Source organism: Biomphalaria glabrata, chromosome 6, assembly GCF_947242115.1.
Source record: "Biomphalaria glabrata chromosome 6, xgBioGlab47.1, whole genome shotgun sequence".
Lineage (NCBI taxonomy): Eukaryota > Metazoa > Mollusca > Gastropoda > Planorbidae > Biomphalaria > Biomphalaria glabrata.
Window position 1 is genome coordinate 18,047,118 of NC_074716.1, and position 23,250 is coordinate 18,070,367.

At 36.2% G+C, this 23,250-nt stretch overlaps 2 protein-coding genes across 8 annotated transcripts in view; one reads left to right on the forward strand and one right to left on the reverse strand.

Moving 5' to 3' along the window:
* Positions 1-263: 263 nt before the first annotated feature.
* The window catches only part of LOC106058695 (zinc finger protein jing-like), a 55,011-nt gene continuing 32,024 nt past the window's right edge, over positions 264-23,250 (reverse strand). For all 7 annotated transcript variants that reach the window (XM_013216169.2, XM_056033970.1, XM_056033968.1 and 4 more), the window contains 4 exons: positions 10,938-12,481; positions 7,747-7,871; positions 6,220-6,287; positions 264-6,047 (listed from right to left, as the gene is read on the reverse strand). In XM_013216169.2, coding sequence (XP_013071623.2) covers positions 5,900-6,047; positions 6,220-6,287; positions 7,747-7,871; positions 10,938-12,481 — 1,885 coding nt within the window. In that variant the 3' untranslated portion in view covers positions 264-5,899. The remainder of the gene's footprint in view (positions 6,048-6,219; positions 6,288-7,746; positions 7,872-10,937; positions 12,482-23,250) is intronic.
* On the forward strand, positions 4,043-4,624 carry LOC129926698 (uncharacterized). The gene has a single exon (XM_056032296.1). It carries the CDS (start codon positions 4,043-4,045, stop codon positions 4,622-4,624), a length of 582 nt encoding a protein of 193 aa, XP_055888271.1.

The following is a 23,250-nucleotide window of genomic DNA, read 5'->3' on the forward strand; positions in this document are numbered from 1 at the left end:
GGTCTGTTGCTGTAAATGTAAAAAATGCCAAGGCTATATTGAATTAATTGACTAGCTGAATGGACTAAAAAAAAAAGAGTTGGCCTGTAGAGGAAGTGTGTTATACTCAACTAGAATTGGTCTCTGAAAGTTGAGATGAAGTATTCATGCTTCTAGTTCTTGTATCTGACTTTCAGGACAAAGTGACTAAATAGCAAATTAAAAACTAAAACTGGGGGATGGTTAAGAATGAGAACAAAAAAAAAACAACAAAAAGACACAGATATAAAGAAAAATGTTTAATTTTCTTTTTAAATTTTCTTTCAGGTTTTTTGTTCAGTTTTGGATTTTATACCAAACTACTTGGGATATATATTTTAAAAAAAAAGATAATGTGGCCAAAAAAAATAATTCCAGAAACAAAAAAAATATAACATAGTTGGTCATTTGACAATGAAATTCACAAGACGACATAGTATAAAAAAAACAAAACAAAAAAAAAACAACTGCTTGAAATATAGAAGAGAGCCATCAACAGTTCTATTTCTTCAATGTTTTCTCATTGCTTGCACAGTATAAGTGAGAATTGATGCCCAGACAGAAGTCAACTACAAATTCATAAATGGCACAATCAGATCCAGACAAATCCAAAACAAAGAACATACAGCTAGTGTGCCTGTGTCTGGATATAATTCACACGCAAAACTCGGGTTAGACTGGAGCTTGAATATTACAATGATTGTACTTTCATGTGGTAACCAATTTGTTAACCTGATAGCATTCATTTGAGTAAACATCTTGCAGATTGAGTAACTAGATAGGATTCATTTTAGAAAAGGTTTATTTTATTTCATTGAAATATATTGCAGATAGATTGAGTAAGCAGAAACAATACAACTAAGCAGCAGTTCATTTCAAATGGTGTACAAATGTGAACAAGCTGCATCTGCTCTTTGAAGTAAACACTCTCCACTGGAAAAACATGGAGGTGGCAACAGTCATGCCTTCATAAATAATAAGTTCCCATATCTATTTGAACTAAACTCTCCACTGGAGAAACGTGCAGGTGGGAACAGTAATGCCTTCATGGCTTTAGAAATCAAAATTTCCCAAAATATCTTTGATAGTAGTCTACTTCAGTGCATAAACAAAACAACTGCATTAGGACCACATTTACTTCCCCTACTTGGTCTACTGCCTAACATAGCTTTACTTCAACTCAAAGACCATGTCCAGGTACCGCATACATAATGCTATATTGTTTGTATGTTACGTTTAGCAGCCCCCCTGTATCTATTTCATTTAAAAATTGTCAAAAAGATGAAAAATAAAATGCTACATTCGGTTAGGTTAGTAACATTTCTAATAAAAAAAACACTATTTTTTTTAGACTTGGATAAAAAAATAACTCCAGAACTGTTGAAGCTAACAAAAAAAAAAAAGAACTGTTTATAAATATTTACAAAACACTATTTTATATTTAATTCCAGTTGAACACAACAACACACAAATCATTTGGACATTGGTCTTCCTTATGTACAAGCCAATCGTCAAGAAAATAGTTCAGTTCTAAAATACAAAATTTTGACTCCATTGCATCAATGACATTCAAAGTATTTTTAGAAAAAAAAAGAAAAAATAATAGCAATAAAAATTTTATGAACAAAAAAAATATATTGCTGTACACAAAATAATATACCAGAATCACATTTTGTGTTACAAAATGTTCATCTCTGCATTCAATCTATAAGAACATTATTTGTAGTTAGATAAGCAAGACAGAATTAAAAGATCCTTAAAAACTATCTGCGAACAGAAAAATATTTTTTTTGAGTCCTTCATATTATCCACATATCCTATACTGTTCAATCAAATGAACCAAGATTTGTCTTTTTCAATGAAATCTGACTGATTTCTAAAGAACGAGCTTTGAACAAAAGAATTTCTTGCCAGTTGATAAGAAAAAAAAACAATAAAATCATTGCTGCATGTCACTGATCTGTATACACATTTACTGTGAAACAAATCAGGAAAATAGAAATAAAATAAAAAAAAAAAGTTTCCACAAACCAACAGATAGATGACATTTCTTTTGATGTGAAAGACCAATATCTCAAATAAAATAGACACACACAACTGACTGCAAGTATTGAAGAGCAGGGAACAAACAACAAATCAATTCTTGGTGCACTATGTTGGTTTGACATAGGCAGTAATTTGAACAGCTCAAGTAGCACAAGTAAACTATTTGGTTACAGATCAAGAAACATTTGTGTACTAGCTTTGAATTCTACTGCTTTTGAGACTAAGGTTACTTAACAGAACTAAATACACTGAATACAAAATGCTGAAATGACAGAATCCTGGTCCTAAAGAGTGGCCAGATAGTTTCTCATTCCCTTGCTTCAGTTGACTGCACACAAAACAAGAAGTGCAATGAATAACAGAAGAGTGAATAGTGAAGAAAACAAAGATGTAACACTTGATTCCAAATGACTATCACATCTATGAGCTAGTCAAAGCTAGCAATGTCTCCATTATATCAGTGACAGTACAGGTTGCTGCATGTATTATATAGTACTGAGCACAATCATTGCCAACTATTGGCACAATTAAAGGCCTCTTATGGAGAATATTATATAGTAAACCAACATTGAGGGATGGTTTCAAAGTGACTTGAAAAAGTTTTAAGACCAATGATGTGTAATTTACAATAGCAATATAAAGAACAAAAAAGTGTAGATACTCTTCTCTGTTAGTTAAATATTTCATTGATAAAGAGCCAAAGTTTTATTACATTTTCAATCAGAAAGTTTAACAAATGCATTAAAAACATTATGTACTAAACACTAGTCCAATCATTGGTGATCAAACCAAGTTAGCTACAAGAGTTTCTCAAGAACAAAAACACAAAAAAACTAATGTACATAATTTCAAATGGACAAAAATCACTAAAAGATAAAAATATAATCATTTGTAGAATTTATGTACACACCATATAGACTGAATGTCCAGTTGCTTCTTATGACCACTACTTTGTTCACATTAAAGACATCTGACAGACACTGCTAGGAATTGAAGACAACTGGCCATGACAACTTATGACTTTCAGACAAATCCAGTGAATCTCTTCCAAACCAGGCCTCACACTCAACTCTTACATCTATACACAAGCTTAACTCAAATAGTCTCTTGCAGGGCATTAATGCAGACATCAAAACTTTTCATTTGGTGTCTGATTGATCACCCTATGAGTTCTCTTCTGAAGTACTAGTCAATAAACTAGTGTCAATAATAGATAGTAGTGCACATCATACACACATAGGGACATTGCTGTGTTCCACTTCTTAACGTTTTTTTCTCTAAGTTGAAAACATTTGGAAATAATTGAACATATGCTAGATTCTAAAAGAAATGGAATTATGAAAAGAAAAATAAAGTAAAATAGTCTGATCAAAAACATCATCATTCTTGGCATCCTAAGTCACATTTAGGTACACACAGCAGCAACCAATAAATTAGTGTTATGTACATGTAGTTATCATCAATTGACCACAATACTGTTTGGCTAGCAGCAATTTGCTGACACAACCAAGAACAAAAAAAGATCAAATAAAATTGTGTTCTCAAATCTATTGAACAGACAGAAATGTTGTCCACAGCCAACACAAACTAACTAGGATGTCTCATTGAGACCAAAGACTTAAATAGGATATGTAACTTCAGGTGGAGACACACATTCAAATATGCTCAAAAACTTTGGATTTCCTTCAAGTGTCTGTCTGTACTCTTCAGGTGACATAAACCTTGAACAAATCTCAAGCCATCAACAGTAGCACTGGAACTAAGTGTGAATGCCATTTGACAGATTATTGCATTGATATTACTTTGTATTAGTTGATTATAACACAATGGTACTGAGCTATATGATGGTATACACATGATGGTAGAGACATGATAGTATGAGAAGACAATCTTGCCAGACTGTACAGGTCAGCATGCACCTAATGTCATTCTCTTTCACTACATTCGTATTCAAGCTAAGACGTAAGCTTCATCCAGGATGAGCATCCCATTTCCTAACCCCCAACACAAAGTGACAGCTGACCTATGGATCAGCATCCCATTTCCTAACCCCCAACACAAAGTGACAGCTGACCTATGGATCAGCATCCCATTTCCTAACCCCCAACACAAAGTGACAGCTGACCTATGGATCAGCATCCCATTTCCTAACCCCCAACACAAAGTGACAGCTGACCTATGGATCAGCATCCCATTTCCTAACCCCCAACACAAAGTGACAGCTGACCTATGGATGAACATCCCATTTCCTAACCCCCAACACAAACTGACAGCTGACCTATGGATCAGCATCCCATTTCCTAACCCCCAACACACAGTGACAGTTGACCTATGGATGATCATCCCATTTCCTAACCCCCAACACAAAGTGACAGCTGACCTATGGATCAGCATCCCATTTCCTAACCCCCAACACAAAGTGACAGCTGAGCTATGGTTGAGCATCCCATTTTCTAACCCCCAACACACAGTGACAGCTGACCTATGGATGAGCATCCAATTTCCTAACCCCCAACACAAAGTGAGCATCTCATTCCTATTAACACAAAATGACAGCTGACCTATGTTCATAAATATAATAAATAAATATATTATACATCATTAACATGGTGGAATAACATAACATATATATTCATTCAGAACTCTGTTGTGTCCACTGCATCTGCTACACTACAGCAGATCCATCATTGACTTGATGAACTAGTTCTTTATAAAAGAACCAAGTCAGTGTTGAGTTCCCATGTGACGGTAACATATCAATCAACTGCAGAATGCTTTCAAACACTGGATTAAGAGTGATACAATTTGTTTCGTTTTTATAGTATTTTAAATCAAATTCTATATCTTGAAATCCAAGCATCCCTGTATAAATTCTTTATCCTAAAGCGAATATCAATAATTGTCTCTAATCTTTGAATGAAGTGTTTTCTGAGTTAGCTTTCAAACTACACCTTCAGCTTGGAATGTTTCATTGGGATAGGAAGTAGAAAGGGAAGGGAGGTCCTTGGGGTGAAATGATAATTATGATGTGATCATATTATAAATAAGGCTGACTCAAAAGTTTAATAAGACAACTTGTGCCATTTATAAGTGTATAAACAGGATTAGTTTATGTAACAAAGCTTTGATTAATAAGTCTCTTCAATAAAAGTATATAGTGATGTTACAAAAGTGCCAAGGCAATATCAACTGAGTAGTACAAGATCAGTGAGGTAGAACAACTTTGGGACACTTCTGATGACAAGAACAAATTAAACCTTGTCTCACCAACTGGTCTCAAATCTTATCTCATGGTTTCTTAGTGTCAACTGTGTTGAGCAACAAGATCAAGCTGACACAAAAAGTCAACTTTTTGTTCTCTGCAAATGAAGTCATTGGTTTAGAATGAGCTACAAATTACTCCAGGTAACAAATAGATGAAGCTTGTCATTTTCTTTTCAATTAGCAAATAAAGAAAGTATCTCAACTCTCATGGTCTGTATATAAATAAGTCAATTGTCATTACGTGCTTGCTAAAAGAAAAAAACTTAACACTTAAGTATTGAAAATAAATTATGATAATTTACACATTTAAGATAAACTTAAATTATATAAGGAAGAAAAACAAAAATTAGAAAATAGATATGTTTTAAATAAACAATAACAAAAAATCTGGCAAGATATGCCCTGGTGCTGCCTACATACAATCCGAGTTGATAAGGTAGTGTCATGGTGGCAAGCTTCTGTCCTCTATTCCATGCTGCTGTTATGTACACATTTATCTCTCTGCTGCTGCTGAGTAAGACTGATTCTGGTGTAGGAGTCAGTGCTGCTGAAGACAAACCTGCAACTGTGCCTATTTTCGTCTGTGTTTACGGAACCTGTGACGTCGGTACAAGCACTTGTGGAGATTGGTGACAGTGTCACGTGGCAGTTGTGACAATGGAATAGCTAGCCGACTAATGTTAGGAGTTTCTTCTTCTGGTATCCACTCATCCTCTAGCCTGAACACAAGAAACAAAAAAATTTCTAATTATACACAAAGTAATTTTTTGAATGGAAATCATTTTTCTTTGAAAACATTATTCTGACAGCAGTAAAACTAGCTGTAAAAGTGAAAATGTATTCATTCAACAAAAACCTAAACATTTTCCACCTTTAAACTGTACAACTTACACAGCAGAGGGAGTGAACTCAACAAGTGAATGTTTTGAACCACATTTGGACTGTCTTCTAGCCACAATCTAAAAACACAAAATGTAAATGATTTATGAAATTCATTGATACAACTATATGTAATTGTAATTCAATCTGATATATATTCATATTTACTAACATCATAGAAAATGACATGGCAGCAACAGACAGAGCATAAAAAGCAAATTAAAATAAAAAAAGATTGTCAGTTTGAAATAAAGGCTCACTGTGCCAGTCATGGTCAAAATAAATGACAGATGAACAAATCTCAAGTTATTTCTAGCCATATAAAAAATAAAAAAAAGCTGATAGTGGTCAAAGTAAATGATATCTGATTCCTTTTAGAATGGAAGGAAAACATTGGGGTGGACAGAGGTGGGGGACAGATAACCATTAGATGAGAGTTTGAATACTAAGGAACTTGAATTAGGAAGCTCTGGGATCTGTCTGACAAAGGATATAAATACATTAAGATGGTTCCACATTCAATTTCTATTGTCCTGCTGAAGCTTTGAGCTTGGATGTACAATGATAAAGCAACAGCTAATCATTTCGAGAGAACTAAAAAGCGGGAAACGGTGAAACAACCCTCTTGACCTTACGAGAACAAAACTGTAGTTCTTCCATAATTCATAGTATGTGATTATATACCTTCACAATACTTGCATTGTCAAAATCTCACAAGAAATGAACAAGTAAAATATTCAAAAATACTTTTAAAAAAACAAAGCTTATATTGAGTGAAATTATTTCAAACAATCATATAACTAATTTTTAATAGATCTAGACTAACTGTAATAAATTTGTGATTATTATGTTATTAATCAATTGTTTTTATTAATTGTATTTAGCAAGTGCATTATGATCCAATGACTTTGTGGAGAAGGTTTTGTGTTGCCTTTTCAAAAGCAATTTTTAAAAAAACCTCCTCAAGTCTGAATTCAAATTCAAGGACTTGAGCCTCCATGATGGAAGGAACAGAGCTATTGAAGTACATATAAAAATAGAAGGTTTCATAGTCTATTCTTTGTTTAAAACTTTACGTAAACAACCTACTACTCTACACAAAGCTTATCTCCCCTTAGCTTAGTCAATTTTCTATATAAAACAATTATTACCTAATTGGTTAATTTTTTTTTAATGATTCATGTATTGTCATTGACAATGAATAAATATATAGTTTGAACTTGATCCAAGAATGGGAGTTCGAGAAATAATGTGTAAAGATTCCACCCTGACTAGACAATGAGTTAAAATAAGCTTTGTATACTAAATTCTAGGAATAATAAAAAAAAATTCTTAAAAAAATTTTTTTTTTTCCCTTCAAATATTTTTGATCTAAGTAAGTGTACTTGTCTCTACACATTTCTTTTTCATTCATTATCAAAGAGTTTTTCTGAAACTTCTCCAAGCAGGTTTAAAATGGTTCACTGCAATAAATGTAATGTTTGCACTCTAGTTGAGACAGGCTGACAAGTCCAATAAAAGTAATACTACTACACCCACCGTTCCTTGGAATGTTGTCTGTAATGTGCTCCCTGAGATATCTAGCTGGGTATGTTCAGCCAGGGTCTGTAATTCTTGTTTAACTATTGACATGGTCTGCTCATCGAAAAAGTCACATCGTTTGACTGAAGATAGAAAACAAACTTTTTTAAAATCCAAAAAATTATTGTTTTTCTAATGCATGTACATGTAGTTGACAGCTTCAAATTTAGCAACTGTACTTCAAGTAAAGAATTAATTGTTGCTTAGTGCCAGCATGTTAATTCTCTTCTGTAGCACATAACACAGACACATGTCAAATCACAAATCAGTGAAACCAAATGTATACAAACTGAAAGGTTTATAATTTAATAGGGACTACATGTCAAGGGCAGTCATCTCAACATGCCAAGATACCTTATGGCTCTCCACAAATAAATAAACCATAAAATAAAGTCTGTGTGTGTATGTGTGCTTCATGGCAGGTGTGTGTGTGTGTGTGTGTCAACAGTCTGAATAAATACCAGTGTCAAACAAACATGACACTGTTAACACCAAAATTGAAGAGGTTCAAGTCAAGGCTAATTGTAGACATCATGACATTTTTTGCTCGACTTTTATATATACAGTAATCCCTTGCCACTTCCCTGTTTATTTTTTGTGGAGTCACGATTTTTAAGGGATCTTGTAAGGCCTTTATATTGTGAAAATTGAGGGAAAATCTAAGTAAAACATGAAAGATAAATACACAAAATTGTTCATTACATCCATTAAAATTTAATAGAACTTCTTTAATTTTATTATCCTGTTGTCAGCTAAGAAGAATACAAGTTGAAAATCCTTTTTTTCTTCTTTTTAGGTCATTTATTATTCGATATATATATATAAATATATATAAATAGATAGATATGTTGTTAATCTGAATAATGTAGTAGACCCTGTGCATCCTCTTGGAATTAGAGTAGGTGTGTAAATTAAATGAGTTGTTCTTTTTGTATAAAGACTAGTGTACTGTAAAGTATTAATTACATAAGTTGGCTAAAAATATCTTTTTCTTTTTGTGTGTAAATAAAAACTATTTTTAAAAATTATTTACATATATTAGACTAGGCCTACTAGTGACAAAATGTATCATTTACAAGTATTTCTTTCTAGTCCATTACATATATTGTTCATGTCCATATCCAAGTGAAATTTACTTAAATGCTACATCACAACTTAGGTATTACTCTATTAAAGAAACTGGTATATTTCACATGTATTTCCAAATGAATAACATTACAGAATGAATTTTAATGTTAAGGGCAGGCTATGAACATAGAGGAAGGGTTTTAAAAAACCAAATACTCAAATACATTAAAAATATCTAGCTTCTACTTTACCAAAATTTGTTGTTCAAGTTTGTCTTTGCACTACATTCAAAGACTAATTATCCTAAACTATTTTGTACTACATTCAAAGACTAATGGTCCTAAACTATTTTGTACTACATTCAAAGACTAATGATCCTAAAATATTTTGCACTTCATTCAAAAACTAATGATCCTAAACTACTTAGCACTACATTCAGAAAAAAAATGATCCTTAACTATTTTGCACTAAAATTCAGAAACAAACGATCCTAAACTATGTTACACTACATTCAGAAACTAATGTTCCTAAACTATTTTGCACTTCATTCAAAGACTAATGATCCTAAACTACTTAGCACTACATTCAGAAAAAAAATGATCCTTAACTATTTTGCACTAAAATTTAGAAACAAACGATCCTAAACTATGTTACACTACACTCAGAAACTAATGATCCTAAACTACTTAGCACTACATTCAAAGACTAATGATCCTAAACTATTTTGCACTACATTAAGAAACTAATGATCCTAAACTATTTTGCACTACATTCAGAAACTAATGATTCTTAACTATTTGGAACAACATTTAAAGACTAATGAACCTAAACTACTTTACACTACATTCAAAACTAAACTCATAAACTACTCAGCACTACATTCAAAGACTAATGATCCTAAACTACTTTACACTACATTCAGAAACAAATGATCCTAAACTATTTTGCACTACATTTAGAAATTAATGAACCTAAACTACTTTACACTACATTCAGAAACAAATGATCCTTAACTACTTTGCACTACATTCAGAGACTAAAGATCCTGAGCTACTCATTCACTATATTTATTCCATAGCCTCCAAACAAACAGACAAGACACTGTCTGAAGAGACTTGAGCTTGCACTACACGATATTATTTTTCTCAGCATCTTTCATTATTGTCCTTGCCTAGATGATATGTATTAGTTGATGCTTGCTGGGTAAGTTCTCTAATGGATTTATCAACTTTTGAACTATACTATTATTTATTTGGTTTAGAAATATTTTTTTTTTTAGTTAACTTTTGCAAGTCTCGGAACTATAAAATCATGGCTTTCATAGATTATCTTAATAGTAAGGACTAGTTTGTGTCATTCAATTCATACAGTATGTTGGGAAAGCTAATCTGAAAGCTTGAACATTCATGATTTATTAAAAATAAAAAGTTCAGTTCTTTTTTTTTTTATAACTATCCTATACAAACACAATCACAGGAATTAAATGTAATTGTATTAAGTTTCTAAAAAACTTGTATCTATTTTAAAAATTGTGGCCATTTAAAATGTATTCTTTAGAAACTCTTTATGTTATGCATGGGTCTGAAACATGGAGAACAAGTGAAGCAACAACAAAAAAAAGTACAGACCATCAACTGAGTTTGTGAAATATCTTAAAAATACAGTGGTATAACAAAGTAGATAACACCAACCTATGGGAGATGGCTAGACAGAGAAATATAGAGGTGCAGATCCTAGAAAGAAAGTACACAGGTGATTTGGTCTCACCCTAAGAAAGGATGCCAACAACAGAGCAAGACAAGCCTTAGATTGGAACCCACAGGGCACAAGACACAGAAGAAGACCAAGAAGAACAAGGTCATGTAGTGTACTTGATGAAGCTGAGAGGACAGGAAATAGCTGGGAAGCCATTTAACAAAATATATAAACTAGCAAGAGACTATGGAGGGTGGCATGTTTTTACTGAAGCCCTAATGAGCAACACAAAGGACTAATGATGCTGATATTGTATTCTTGCAACTTATTGAACTCAAATTATTTTTTTGTTTGAATACAATCAAAGGTTTGAAAAAATCACTTACCAGACTGCAAAGATCTCCTCTTTAATTGCTTTCTTCTTTTCTGTAACATACGCTGATTAATTTCTTCTCTGCTGCGGCCACACTTTGTGCCATTCTGAGAATCAGCTGTAAAGTGGCTGTTGACATGCCTTTCTAGGGCAGCCTGGGAATGAAAGCGCTGGCCACAATTATCTAGTATGCACTTAAATGGACGATGTCCGCTGTGTGTGACTATGTGGCGTTCCAACCATGAGCCTGACCATGAAGGTTTGTCGAATACCTTGCAGTCCTCCCAAAGGCAGGAGTATGTTTCTTTAGCTATCTGAGTTTCAGCATGTTTGCGAATGTGTTCCAGCAAATCACTGGCATCTAGCTCGGCTGTACACCCACGCCACTTGCACTGAGCTAGTGATGACTGGGGTGGAGATGGGGGCTCTGTAACAAGTGTGGATAATGAAGGGGAGGATGCTGATGCAGGTAATGTGGACTTTGATTTGGATGTGGCATGAATGCTACTGGGCTGTGGGGAGGCTGGTAATGATGATGGCCTAGTGTGACTGCCTGAGCTAGGCCTTTGGCGTAAACTGAGGACTGTTGCGTTTGGTGCTGTTAATTTACATACAGAGATGACTGGGGCTGGGTTGGGGTTCATACCTATAGTATCAGAACTGTTGCTGCCTTTAGTTCCCTGAGTTGGTAAATGAGGCTGCAAATGTAACTGGGGAGAATGGGTCTGGGGGCTTTTCACATATTGAGCCTCATCAGAAAAAGCTGGGTTGCTTGGTGTAGTTGCATTAAATTTACTGGGTGTTGTGTCAGATACATGACCTGTGATGGCATCTTTACCCAACAAACAAGCGTTGGTCTGAATAATGGACAGTGATAAATTAACTGAAGATGTTAATGTAGAATTATGATGAGTCTTGGACTCTGTTCCTGAACATAATGGCCGAAGACCATTATGGGGCTCCAATTTGGTTATACCATTTAGGCCTTTTTCATGTTTATATCCATTCTGGCAAAGCAGCGAAGACATTTCAGCAAGTTTCTCTTTAGATATAACATGATTTGTAATTCCATTTATATTACCTATGGAAGGAGATCTCTGAGTTCTTCGTCTTAATGCTGGTGTACCCGCATCATCTGGATCACATAAAACTGTGTCCAAAGATCTTTTTCTAGTTACTGTAGAGCTGCTTCTGGATTTTTCATGACTGTTGCTGTGGCCATTCAGACATGGTGAGCCAGGGAAGGATGGCAATGTTGCAGGTTTTGGGGAAGTGTCAGAGATGCCACCACAGACACACTTCTCTCCATGGCAATGCTTCTCTGTGCATAGAACACCCATCCTAGTTTGACCTGGCTGGGATGGAGTAAGGGTTTGTGCAGTGCTTGTTTCTTTAATACAAATAGCCTCTCTGCTCCAATGAATGAGGTTGTTATTGTGATTGCTGCTGCCTTTAAGATTGGAATACAAATTGCTGCTGCTAGAGTTGGAAGAATCTAAAGCCTTGCACTCTGTACTTCTTGTGTCTCTTCGTGTTCTGACACTCTTTGCACCTGGTCTGAAACAGAAACATCAAAAACATCAAACATAATTTGTGCAACAAATGGATGACAGTAAATGTTCTAGAACTTAGATGAAATATATTGGGTGCCTACTTTGGAGATTTGTGTATTTTTAGTTAGTGACAGTAACCTAGATAAAAATAAAACTTTAAAAAAAAAGGGTGAAAATAATTTAGACAAAAATAAGCATTTGATATTAGAGATATAAATAATAATTGTGACCTAATGATATTTTCCTAGTGACAGCAAGGACAGATAACCTTCTTCATTGTATTAAAATTAATCTGGGATTTATTCAACTCTTTATTTTGTTGTCTTCTTCTTATAGTGAAGTTTAAGTTGTAATAAGTTCAGTTCAACTTAGTCAAACCAAGTTCAAGTACACTACAACATTTTGAACACAACAATGTACACTACCATTATTAACAACGAAATATGTGGCTAAAAAAAAAAGTGATGTTAGAAACTGATTTCAGACATTTAGACTAGGCCAGGGATGAATGTCTCTCAAAGTGACTAAGAGCAGAAGCCAGCCTTGACCCAATATTATATCTTAAACAGAGGTCAACCAAAAGTTAATGCACATTGATGAAATAACAGACAAAAAATAAGGTGTAAATTTTCTCCACTTTAAAATGTCTTTAACTTGCTTGAGAACTATTGGTCCAGCTCTACTAGATGTAGAATACATAAGAAAAGTACACAGCTATATATTGCACACAGACATAGTTAAGGTTCTGTTTTAACACTACACTAAAACGAGCCTCCTACAAACAAAGAAGAAATTTAATGCGCAGACCGGTTACGTAATTACATCGCACGACCCGCTGCTGTGTCAGTGTCAAGTCAACTTGGCCATGTCATGACAAGCTGACACTGAGCCTAACAGTTCACAACACACTCTGTTGGTTTGAATCAAAGAAGGTGCTGTTTCCGAGTCCAATAATGAGTTGAATGTATGCATGCTACTTACTAGTAGATCTAGACCTAATAGAGATCTCAAGAAAAACTTTTTTTTTAATTACGGAAAAAAAACAACAACAAGTCAAACCTTTGAACGAAAGCGTCTTTGATTCAACTGTTCCTGACGTCAAGACCGCTGGAAATAGTGTCAATGAGGGGGGGGGGGGAATCTACACTAGTGACATTTTGAGTTTCTGAAGTCGAGGAAAAAATGATTAAACTTTAAAGACGAAGACTTCCCAATGACGTCATAGAGCACCGTCACACACGTCGTCCAAAAGAGAGCACTGGAAATGGATGGCACTGGAGAGTACAGCAGACGGTGTGTATCTCTGAAGGGATGTGTTCCCATCAAATACAAAGTACTACCCTAGACCATGGCAGGCTCACTAAGTCGTAGAGGAGTGTCTCTGTTAGTCAATAGCTGTAAGGGTGGAGTTCCAAGCAAGGGAGGTGAACACACAGAAGAGAGACATCTCGAGTTCCCCACGTACATCGGCATTTTGCAGTACAGATTGAACTCATTGGTCTTCCCACACTTGACAGGTTCTAATAAACCTTCAGACATTTGGGAGAGCTTATGTATGTATGTATGTATGTATGTGTGTGTGTCTGTGTAGAAGGCAGGACGAGTCGGAAAGTAGGTCAGGTTAGTTGGTTTGTTTTTTTTACCTCCTCCTCAATCTCCCCCCTCCCCTCTCTCGTAATGCAGGATCATCTTTCCATCTAGTACTTCAAGATCTACTGTGCGTCTTAAGAAGTAACCAATACTAGCCAACTGTGCAACCGTGTGATTTGTTATTGCCTGCCAAAGTTCTAGACTAGAAAGAACAAAACTTAGGTCTTTATGACGGAGTGTGTGTTCTAGCCATAGCTTCACATTCAGCTAGTTCCCTGGGGAAACGATTGACCAATAAGAACAACAGACATTAATGAACGAGAGGCGGACATTTTGTTAAATACTTCTTAGATCTAGGTAGGCAATACAGCAATGATAAAAGATCTAGGTAGGCAATACAGCAATGATAAAAGATCTAGGTAGGCAATACAGCAATGACAAAAGATCTAGGTAGGCAATACAGCAATGATAAAAGATCTAGGTAGGCAATACAGCAATGACAAAAGATCTAGGTAGGCAATACAGCAATGACAAAAGATCTAGATAGGCAATACAGCAATGACAAAAGATCTAGGTAGGCAATACAGCAATGACAAAAGATCTAGGTAGGCAATACAGCAATGACAAAAGATATAGATAGGCAATACAGCAATGACTTGTAGATAGACATAAAGATGAGTTGCTCTAATTTAATTTCATTGTTTTATTTTTGTAGCGATACTATTGTGCCTATTCGACTACACAAGTTTGACAACTAGCCAGCCAGAGGGTTAACTAAACTACTGAATGTTACTCTACATCATAGATTTGAACTAGCCCCAATGAGATGCCTACATACACAAGGCATAGATCGTATCTGTTGCCTTACATTATCACACTATATCTAGAACAAACTTGTCTACTTTGCGCTGGTTAGTATAGCCATTAAGTTATCTAGCTAAAAATGTCTTCACTAGCTAAGAATGTTATCTAGATTTAAAAAAAAAAAAAAACATGTTAAATTAGTTTGTCCAAAATATTGAATAGTCCAATGTAGAAATCCCTGAAACCAACCTCTAGCAATAGGATTCCCTTGAGAAAGTGAAATAAATTATTTGTGGCTAGAATAACCTGTGTTCATGATATTCCCAATGTTGAAAGAGCTAGGACTATTATGGTCCAGTGTATGGAGATATGTACCCTCGACACTTCCTGAAGAGGCTGCGCTATAGACAAAAGACAACCTCAAGACTTTGAGTTCAAACATAAATATATATCTATGTAATTGATAAATCTAGTCTATTTACTGCGCAATCCCCAGACATGAAGGACATGTTTGGATGTACATTGGATTCAAATTCTTTCATACATGAATTTACAAACAAACAAACAATAATGAGACAGAGATCTTTTACTGACTCTCTGACTGTAGTCAACGTTTTATTACAAGTGCTATTTAAAACCCTAGTCGATTGAACACTCTAGATATCAAGTCAAACTGAAGTCCAACGATTACATTCTAAAAAAATAAAATTCTCAGTGATGTGCTGAGAAGTAGAATACAGAATCTAACAAATAGACTATTTATTGACAAGTATGTATGAATTATTTTAATCTAGTCCTTTATAAGATGTGATTTTTTTTTTTTTAATATTAATGTGACTAGATCTATTAGCAACACCACCAAGCCTAGATCTAGATTGACGGCGATGAATGCTCTATTGTGACAATCAATAAAACACCATGGAACTGTCTTGCGTCAAACGGATGAAGACGTTTTCCCCACTCCCCGACCTCCACGTGTTCACAGCGACTACAACTGAAACGAGGACAAACTGAGCGAGATAAGCGCCGACTGATAAACAATTTTAATTCACCTACATTTTTTTTTGTTGTAATCTAAACAACCATGTACACCTATTGATAATACAGGCTGGCCTGGTGCCGGGTTCGAATCCTGCCCGCCGCAGGTTAGGGCTAGGACGTAATTCTCTTCAACTCCGAAGGAACATCCAAAACATGTCAAAGAAAACAGAAACAAGTGTCACCCGAGGAGTCCATTGAAAAGAACTAGACTGCTATGTCACCCGAGGAGTCCATTGAAAAGAACTAGACTGCTATGTCACCCGAGGAGTCCATTGAAAAGAACTAGACTGCTATGTCACCCGAGGAGTCCATTGAAAAGAACTAGACTGTCAGCTCACTAAGTTCTCTACTGCTCTTGTTCTTCCCACCTCTCCCTAACTCCAATCACGCCTTGTTTTTCCAGATTCGTCAGGCGACCAGTGACGCACGTCGTCTGGAATAGTACAATGTGACGCAAGTGACGAGGGAACAATAACATTCAATTGACACATTTCTGAACTGTTCCAAATACAGGTGACATTGTCAGACATCAGGTCGCATAAAAAAAAAACAAGAAAAAAAAAAACAAGTAAAATATTTTTTAAAATCCTTTAAAAAAAAAATATCTAAAGGGGAAGAACTCCATTAAAACTAAACCTACCAATAATGTACAAGTTATTTCCCTTATTCAATGTCAAACCAAATAATTAATTACCACTAATTAATTGACTAATAGAGTATTTATGTTTATTGATTTATGTGTTGTTTGGCATGATAAATAATTGTTTAAAAGTATCGACTTGAAGAAGGCGTGGGGGAGAAATAGCGTTAACAATTATTTAAGGGGACTAAACCCAACAAATTTAGTCAAATATGTTAATATTGAAGTATTAGTTTCCCCTGTTGCTCTTAAACAAAATACCGTAATCACTTTTTCATGAATTACCAGTAATTAATTGTCTAAATGTTTGCTTTTTTTAAATTGATTTATGTATTGTCTATGTCAATGAATAATTGTGCAAAGTTTCAGCTTGATCCGAGAATGTTTGTGGGAGAAATAACGTGTACACACTTTTTACCAGACAGAGTGAGTTGATATAAAAGACTTTATAACTTAACAATATAGTGTAATTATTCTAAACTCAAACAAATGTAGACAACATAGTGACATTTTTTTCTCTACCCAAAACAAACAAACATGTTTGTAAAGAAGAAAGTTATGATCAATGGTGTCTATTTTGATGATTGAACTGTTTTAACAAATAATCGAAATCTGAATAATTGAAGTCTGAAACTTTAAAGAATGGCGTGTATTGAAGTCTGGAACTTTAACGAATGGTGGCTACTGAAGTCTGGAACTTTAACGAATGGTGGCTATTGAAGTCTGGAACTTTAACGAATGGTGGCTACTGAAGTCTGGAACTTTAACGAATGGTGGCTATTGAAGTCTGGAACTTTACCAATGGAGGCTACTGAAGTCTGGAACTTTAACGAATGGTGGCTTTTGAAGTCTGGAACTTTACCAATGGAGGCTACTGAAGTCTGGAACTTTAACGAATGGTGGCTATTGAAGTCTGGAACTTTAACGAATGGTGGCTACTGAAGTCTGGAACTTTAACGAATGGTGGCTACTGAAGTCTGGAACTTTAACGAATGGTGGCTATTGAAGTCTGGAACTTTACCAATGGAGGCTACTGAAGTCTGGAACTTTAACGAATGGTGTGTATTGAAGTCTGGAACTTTAACGAATGGTGGCTATTGAAGTCTGGAACTTTAACGAATGGTGGCTACTGAAGTCTGGAACTTTAACGAATGGTGTGTATTGAAGTCTGGAACTTTAACGAATGGTGGATATTGAAGTCTGGAACTTTACCAATGGAGGCTACTGAAGTCTGGAACTTTACCAATGGAGGCTACTGAAGTCTGGAACTTTACCAATGGAGGCTACTGAAGTCTGGAACTTTACCAATGGAGGCTACTGAAGTCTGGAACTTTACCAATGGAGGCTACTGAAGTCTGGAACTTTAATAATGGAGGCTACTGAAGTCTGGAACTTTACCAATGGAGGCTACTGAAGTCTGGAACTTTACCAATGGAGGCTACTGAAGTCTGGAACTTTACCAATGGAGGCTACTGAAGTCTGGAACTTTAATAATGGAGGCTACTGAAGTCTGGAACTTTACCAATGGATGCTACTGAAGTCTGGAATTTTACCAATGGTGGCTATTGAAGTCTGGAACTTTACCAATGGTGGCTATTGAAGTCTGGAACTTTACCAATGGAGGCTACTGAAGTCTGGAACTTTACCAATGGAGGCTACTGAAGTCTGGAACTTTACCAATGGTGGCTATTGAAGTCTGGAACTTTACCAATGGAGGCTACTGAAGTCTGGAACTTTAACGAATGGTGTGTATTGAAGTCTGGAACTTTAACGAATGGTGGCTATTGAAGTCTGGAACTTTAACGAATGGTGGCTACTGAAGTCTGGAACTTTAACGAATGGTGTGTATTGAAGTCTGGAACTTTAACGAATGGTGGCTATTGAAGTCTGGAACTTTAACGAATGGTGGCTACTGAAGTCTGGAACTTTAACGAATGGTGGCTATTGAAGTCTGGAACTTTAACGAATGGTGGCTACTGAAGTCTGGAACTTTACCAATGGAGGCTACTGAAGTCTGGAACTTTACCAATGGAGGCTACTGAAGTCTGGAACTTTACCAATGGAGGCTACTGAAGTCTGGAACTTTACCAATGGAGGCTACTGAAGTCTGGAACTTTACCAATGGAGGCTACTGAAGTCTGGAACTTTACCAATGGAGACTACTGAAGTCTGGAACTTTACCAATGGATGCTACTGAAGTCTGGAATTTTACCAATGGTGGCTATTGAAGTCTGGAACTTTACCAATGGTGGCTATTGAAGTCTGGAACTTTACCAATGGAGGCTACTGAAGTCTGGAACTTTACCAATGGAGGCTACTGAAGTCTAGCGCTTAACGTAACACAGCCATGAACAACAATGACCAAATAAAAAAAAAAGGACTTTGCCAACATGGGAATAAAATTGCACTAGAATCTAGTCTCCAAGTTAGGTGAACTAGACGCTGGTGAAATGGTAAGCGCCCACAAACAAAAACTTTTCGTATTAAGATTTGAACTGCTATTTCTTATGAGGCTAAGTTTATTCTTCCCATGGTCCTAATCCTATCTGGTCTAGAAGTCCACAGACTAAAGTGTTTCCAATAAAGTGGGCCTGGTCTCCATACGTTAGAAGCAGTTCAGTTACACAGTACTAGGAACTGGCCTATAGGCCTACTGCATGTGGGGACAAGAGTCAAGGGTGAAACGAAGAGCGGTGGAGGAGCACGCACGTAATGAACACGTCATGGTTTCAGAAGACAGCTGTGTGCAACACACCTGCACTTAGCACACCTGCTCATGATACACGGGCTATGCTGTGCAACTACTTTCAAATCAAGTAGTCATGCTACCACAAAACACTTATTTCCGTTGTGAAAAGTCGTTCGATTTCGAACATGAACGATTGGATGGCAGCGCGCTGATCTGCAGTGACTGTAGCACTTCCAATGGATTGAGTACAAACACAGAATCAAGTGTGTCTATGTTTCACCCCTTAGGCATTGACCTACTGTAACATATAGTGGCTTTATTCATTTATAACAAGTAATAACCACATTTATTGAATGTCTTAGTAGTTACTAAATATCTCGATATTGGCTTCATTCTATGTCCGTGCACAAGTCGTGTGTGTGGGGGGGGGGGGGGGAGGGGGAAGTGGGATGTTTGTTCAAGATTTGTTCGAGTGACAACTTATATGAACGTTTAGCTCATTGCATCAATACGTCTGCTCCACACAGAAAAACCAACAATTGAAACCAACTGAATTTTCAACCTCATCCTGGCCGAAAGGGAAAACACAAAATTCTGTTACTTCCCATTGTCACGTGGTGAGAAAAGTTTCAAAACTTTTGTTCGCGCTGGTTGGTCGCTATGTTGGCCACATGACATCATTGTTACAGCTTTGCTATATAGTTGGTTATATCTTAATTATTTTTTTTTATATTAAAGTGTTGCTCACTTGTTGCTACTTTTACTAATTACTTATTTAAAAATATGAAATGAGATATTAGTCTAGTAACGGCTTTTTAGTGGTTCAAGTTCAAGGTTGAATGGTCGATAGCAAAAGGTATTGATATTTGATGTTTTGGGTTTTCGGCACAATTAAGGCCATGTCGATCCCATAATTTCTTAAGGGTTACTTCCCCTTTATAGATCAAGATCTAAATGTGATACGGCAGAGTTATTAAAAATAAGGTCCATTCATAGCTTTAATAGTCAAAATGTATAGACTTGCAAAAGGCCTATGTCAAAATAAATAAACCAACACAACAACAGTGCTGTCACAGATGCCATTATATAATTATTTGTACAGTTCACATTTAAAAGAAATATAAACCCTTGACTGAGCCTCAAGAATTACCCCACAAATCTAGACCCTTGACAGCACCTCAGGTTTTACCCAAGACGTGATTATGATGTTGCAAATCTATTGGTTGATTTGAAATTAAACAAAGACATTTTTTTAAAGAGTTAGCGCCAGAGAATTGGCGAGAGTAGAGAGAACGCCAGTCGATAAAATATTTTCATAGTAGTCAGTCGGTCTTCTAAGAGCTCTGTTTTAAAAGCCTTTGTGATATTTTGTGTTGATTGATCTGTAATTTGTACATAAGCTGTACTTACGTTTTATATTTAAATAAAGTTCCAGAGTTTTGTTTTAACAAAGAATCTTTTATTGTGATTCTAGATCGTCATTTATTCAACTATTTTTAATTCAAGTAAAATCCCCGGCATCACAACACATTGTGACATCTTGTGTATCTGTGTTGTGACAGTGCACTGTGTACATAGTGTATGGAAGGGGGGGGGACACTTCTGTCAAACAGAATATTTCCAGGAGATAATGGAAGGACAAACAATACACCACTAGATCAAATGCATTGAGGGACATGCACAAAGATATAGTTAATTTAAAAAAAGGGTAATGCTAAAACTCTGTGACATCTACACAAATACATATATTGGAACTATAGACTTAAATCTATATAAGTAAAATGGAGCTTAGTGATCTACTCGAGCTCTTTGACGTGATACACTTTAGTTCCATCAGACGATGCTCACCTCAGGGCCGGCCTTAGGCATAGGCTAACTAGGCAGCTGCCTATGGCCTCTGATGGGTGGAGGACCTCGCACAGGACTCAAAACAAGTTTTTGTTTAGAGAAGAAATAGCGAAAATTTTGCCGAAAGTTATTGTTGAAGTAAACACATTCTGCATGGGACAGTGCACTGACTAATCAACACACATTCTGCATGGGACCAGTGCACTGACCAATCAACACACATTCTGCATGGCACCAGTGCACTGACCAATCAACACACATTCTGCATGGGACCAGTGCACTGATATAGTTTAGGGCCTGATCATGTCTGTATCCAGTGACACACTCATGCTATAGTTTAGGGCCTGATCATGTCTGTATCCAGTGACACTCATGCTATAGTTTAGGGCCTGATCATGTCTGTATCCAGTGACACACTCATGCTATAGTTTAGGGCCTGATCATGTCTGTATCCAGTGACACACTCATGCTATAGTTTAGGGCCTGATCATGTCTGTATCCAGTGACACACTCATGTTATAGTTTAGGGCCTGATCATGTCTGTATCCAGTGACACACTCATGCTATAGTTTAGGGCCTGATCATGTCTGTATCCAGTGACACACTCATGCTATAGTTTAGGGCCTGATCATGTCTGTATCCAGTGACACACTCATGCTATAGTTTAGGGCCTGATCATGTCTGTATCCAGTGACACACTCATGCTATAGTTTAGGGCCTGATCATGTCTGTATCCAGTGACACACTCATGCTATAGTTTAGGGCCTGATCATGTCTGTATCCAGTGACACACTCATGCTATAGTTTAGGGCCTGATCATGTCTGTATCCAGTGACACACTCATGCTATAGTTTAGGGCCTGATCATGTCTGTATCCAGTGACACACTCATGCTATAGTTTAGGGCCTGATCATGTCTGTATCCAGTGACACACTCATGCTATAGTTTAGGGCCTGATCATGTCTGTATCCAGTGACACACTCATGCTATAGTTTAGGGCCTGATCATGTCTGTATCCAGTGACACACTCATGCTATAGTTTAGGGCCTGATCATGTCTGTATCCAGTGACACACTCATGCTATAGTTTAGGGCCTGATCATGTCTGTATCCAGTGACACACTCATGCTATAGTTTAGGGCCTGATCATGTCTGTATCCAGTGACACTCATGCTATAGTTTAGGGCCTGATCATGTCTGTATCCAGTGACACTCATGCTATAGTTTAGGGCCTGATCATGTCTGTATCCAGTGACACACTCATGCTATAGTTTAGGGCCTGATCATGTCTGTATCGAGTGACACACTCATGCTATAGTTTAGGGCCTGATCATGTCTGTATCCAGTGACACACTCATGCTATAGTTTAGGGCCTGATCATGTCTGTATCCAGTGACACACTCATGCTATAGTTTAGGGCCTGATCATGTCTGTATCCAGTGACACACTCATGCTATAGTTTAGGGCCTGATCATGTCTGTATCCAGTGACACACTCATGCTATAGTTTAGGGCCTGATCATGTCTGTATCCAGTGACACTCATGCTATAGTTTAGGGCCTGATCATGTCTGTATCCAGTGACACACTCATGCTATAGTTTAGGGCCTGATCATGTCTGTATCCAATGACACTCATGCTATAGTTTAGGGCCTGATCATGTCTGTATCCAGTGACACACTCATGCTACACCAATCTACTGACATAACAGCAGTTTGTTGCTGGCATCATAAGAAACAGTTACATAGTGAAATGTAAGCACACATTATGGTTGTTTGATATTGTTAAATCATTCCCACAGTACACAGTTTTATTTGTTTCAGTGAGCTAATTTAGCCCTCTATCGAATCCCCATGACAGGAGAAATCAATAACAAAGGCATGACGCAAGGGCATTAATTATTGCTATGAAGTCTGTCCACATTAAATATAAATTTCAATATAATCTAATAAAAATGACTTAAATCTGTCCACACATTCAAAATGTATTTATCTCTATTGTAGTAAGATTAAGTTAAGAACAATTGTAGTCTGAATCAAACATTTGCTATTGAAAGAAGAAGCACTCGTTTTGTTTTTTGGTTGTTTGTTTCAAATCAATGGCAAGTTATGGTGTTTCATTGATAAATAAGTTGCAATTAAAACGAAATAATGTTCTGTGCTGA

What these genes read in the sequence shown, in the direction of transcription:
- LOC129926698 (XM_056032296.1), top strand. Translation starts at nt 4,043, where the DNA reads ATGAGCATCCCATTTCCTAACCCCCAACACAAAGTGACAGCTGACCTA.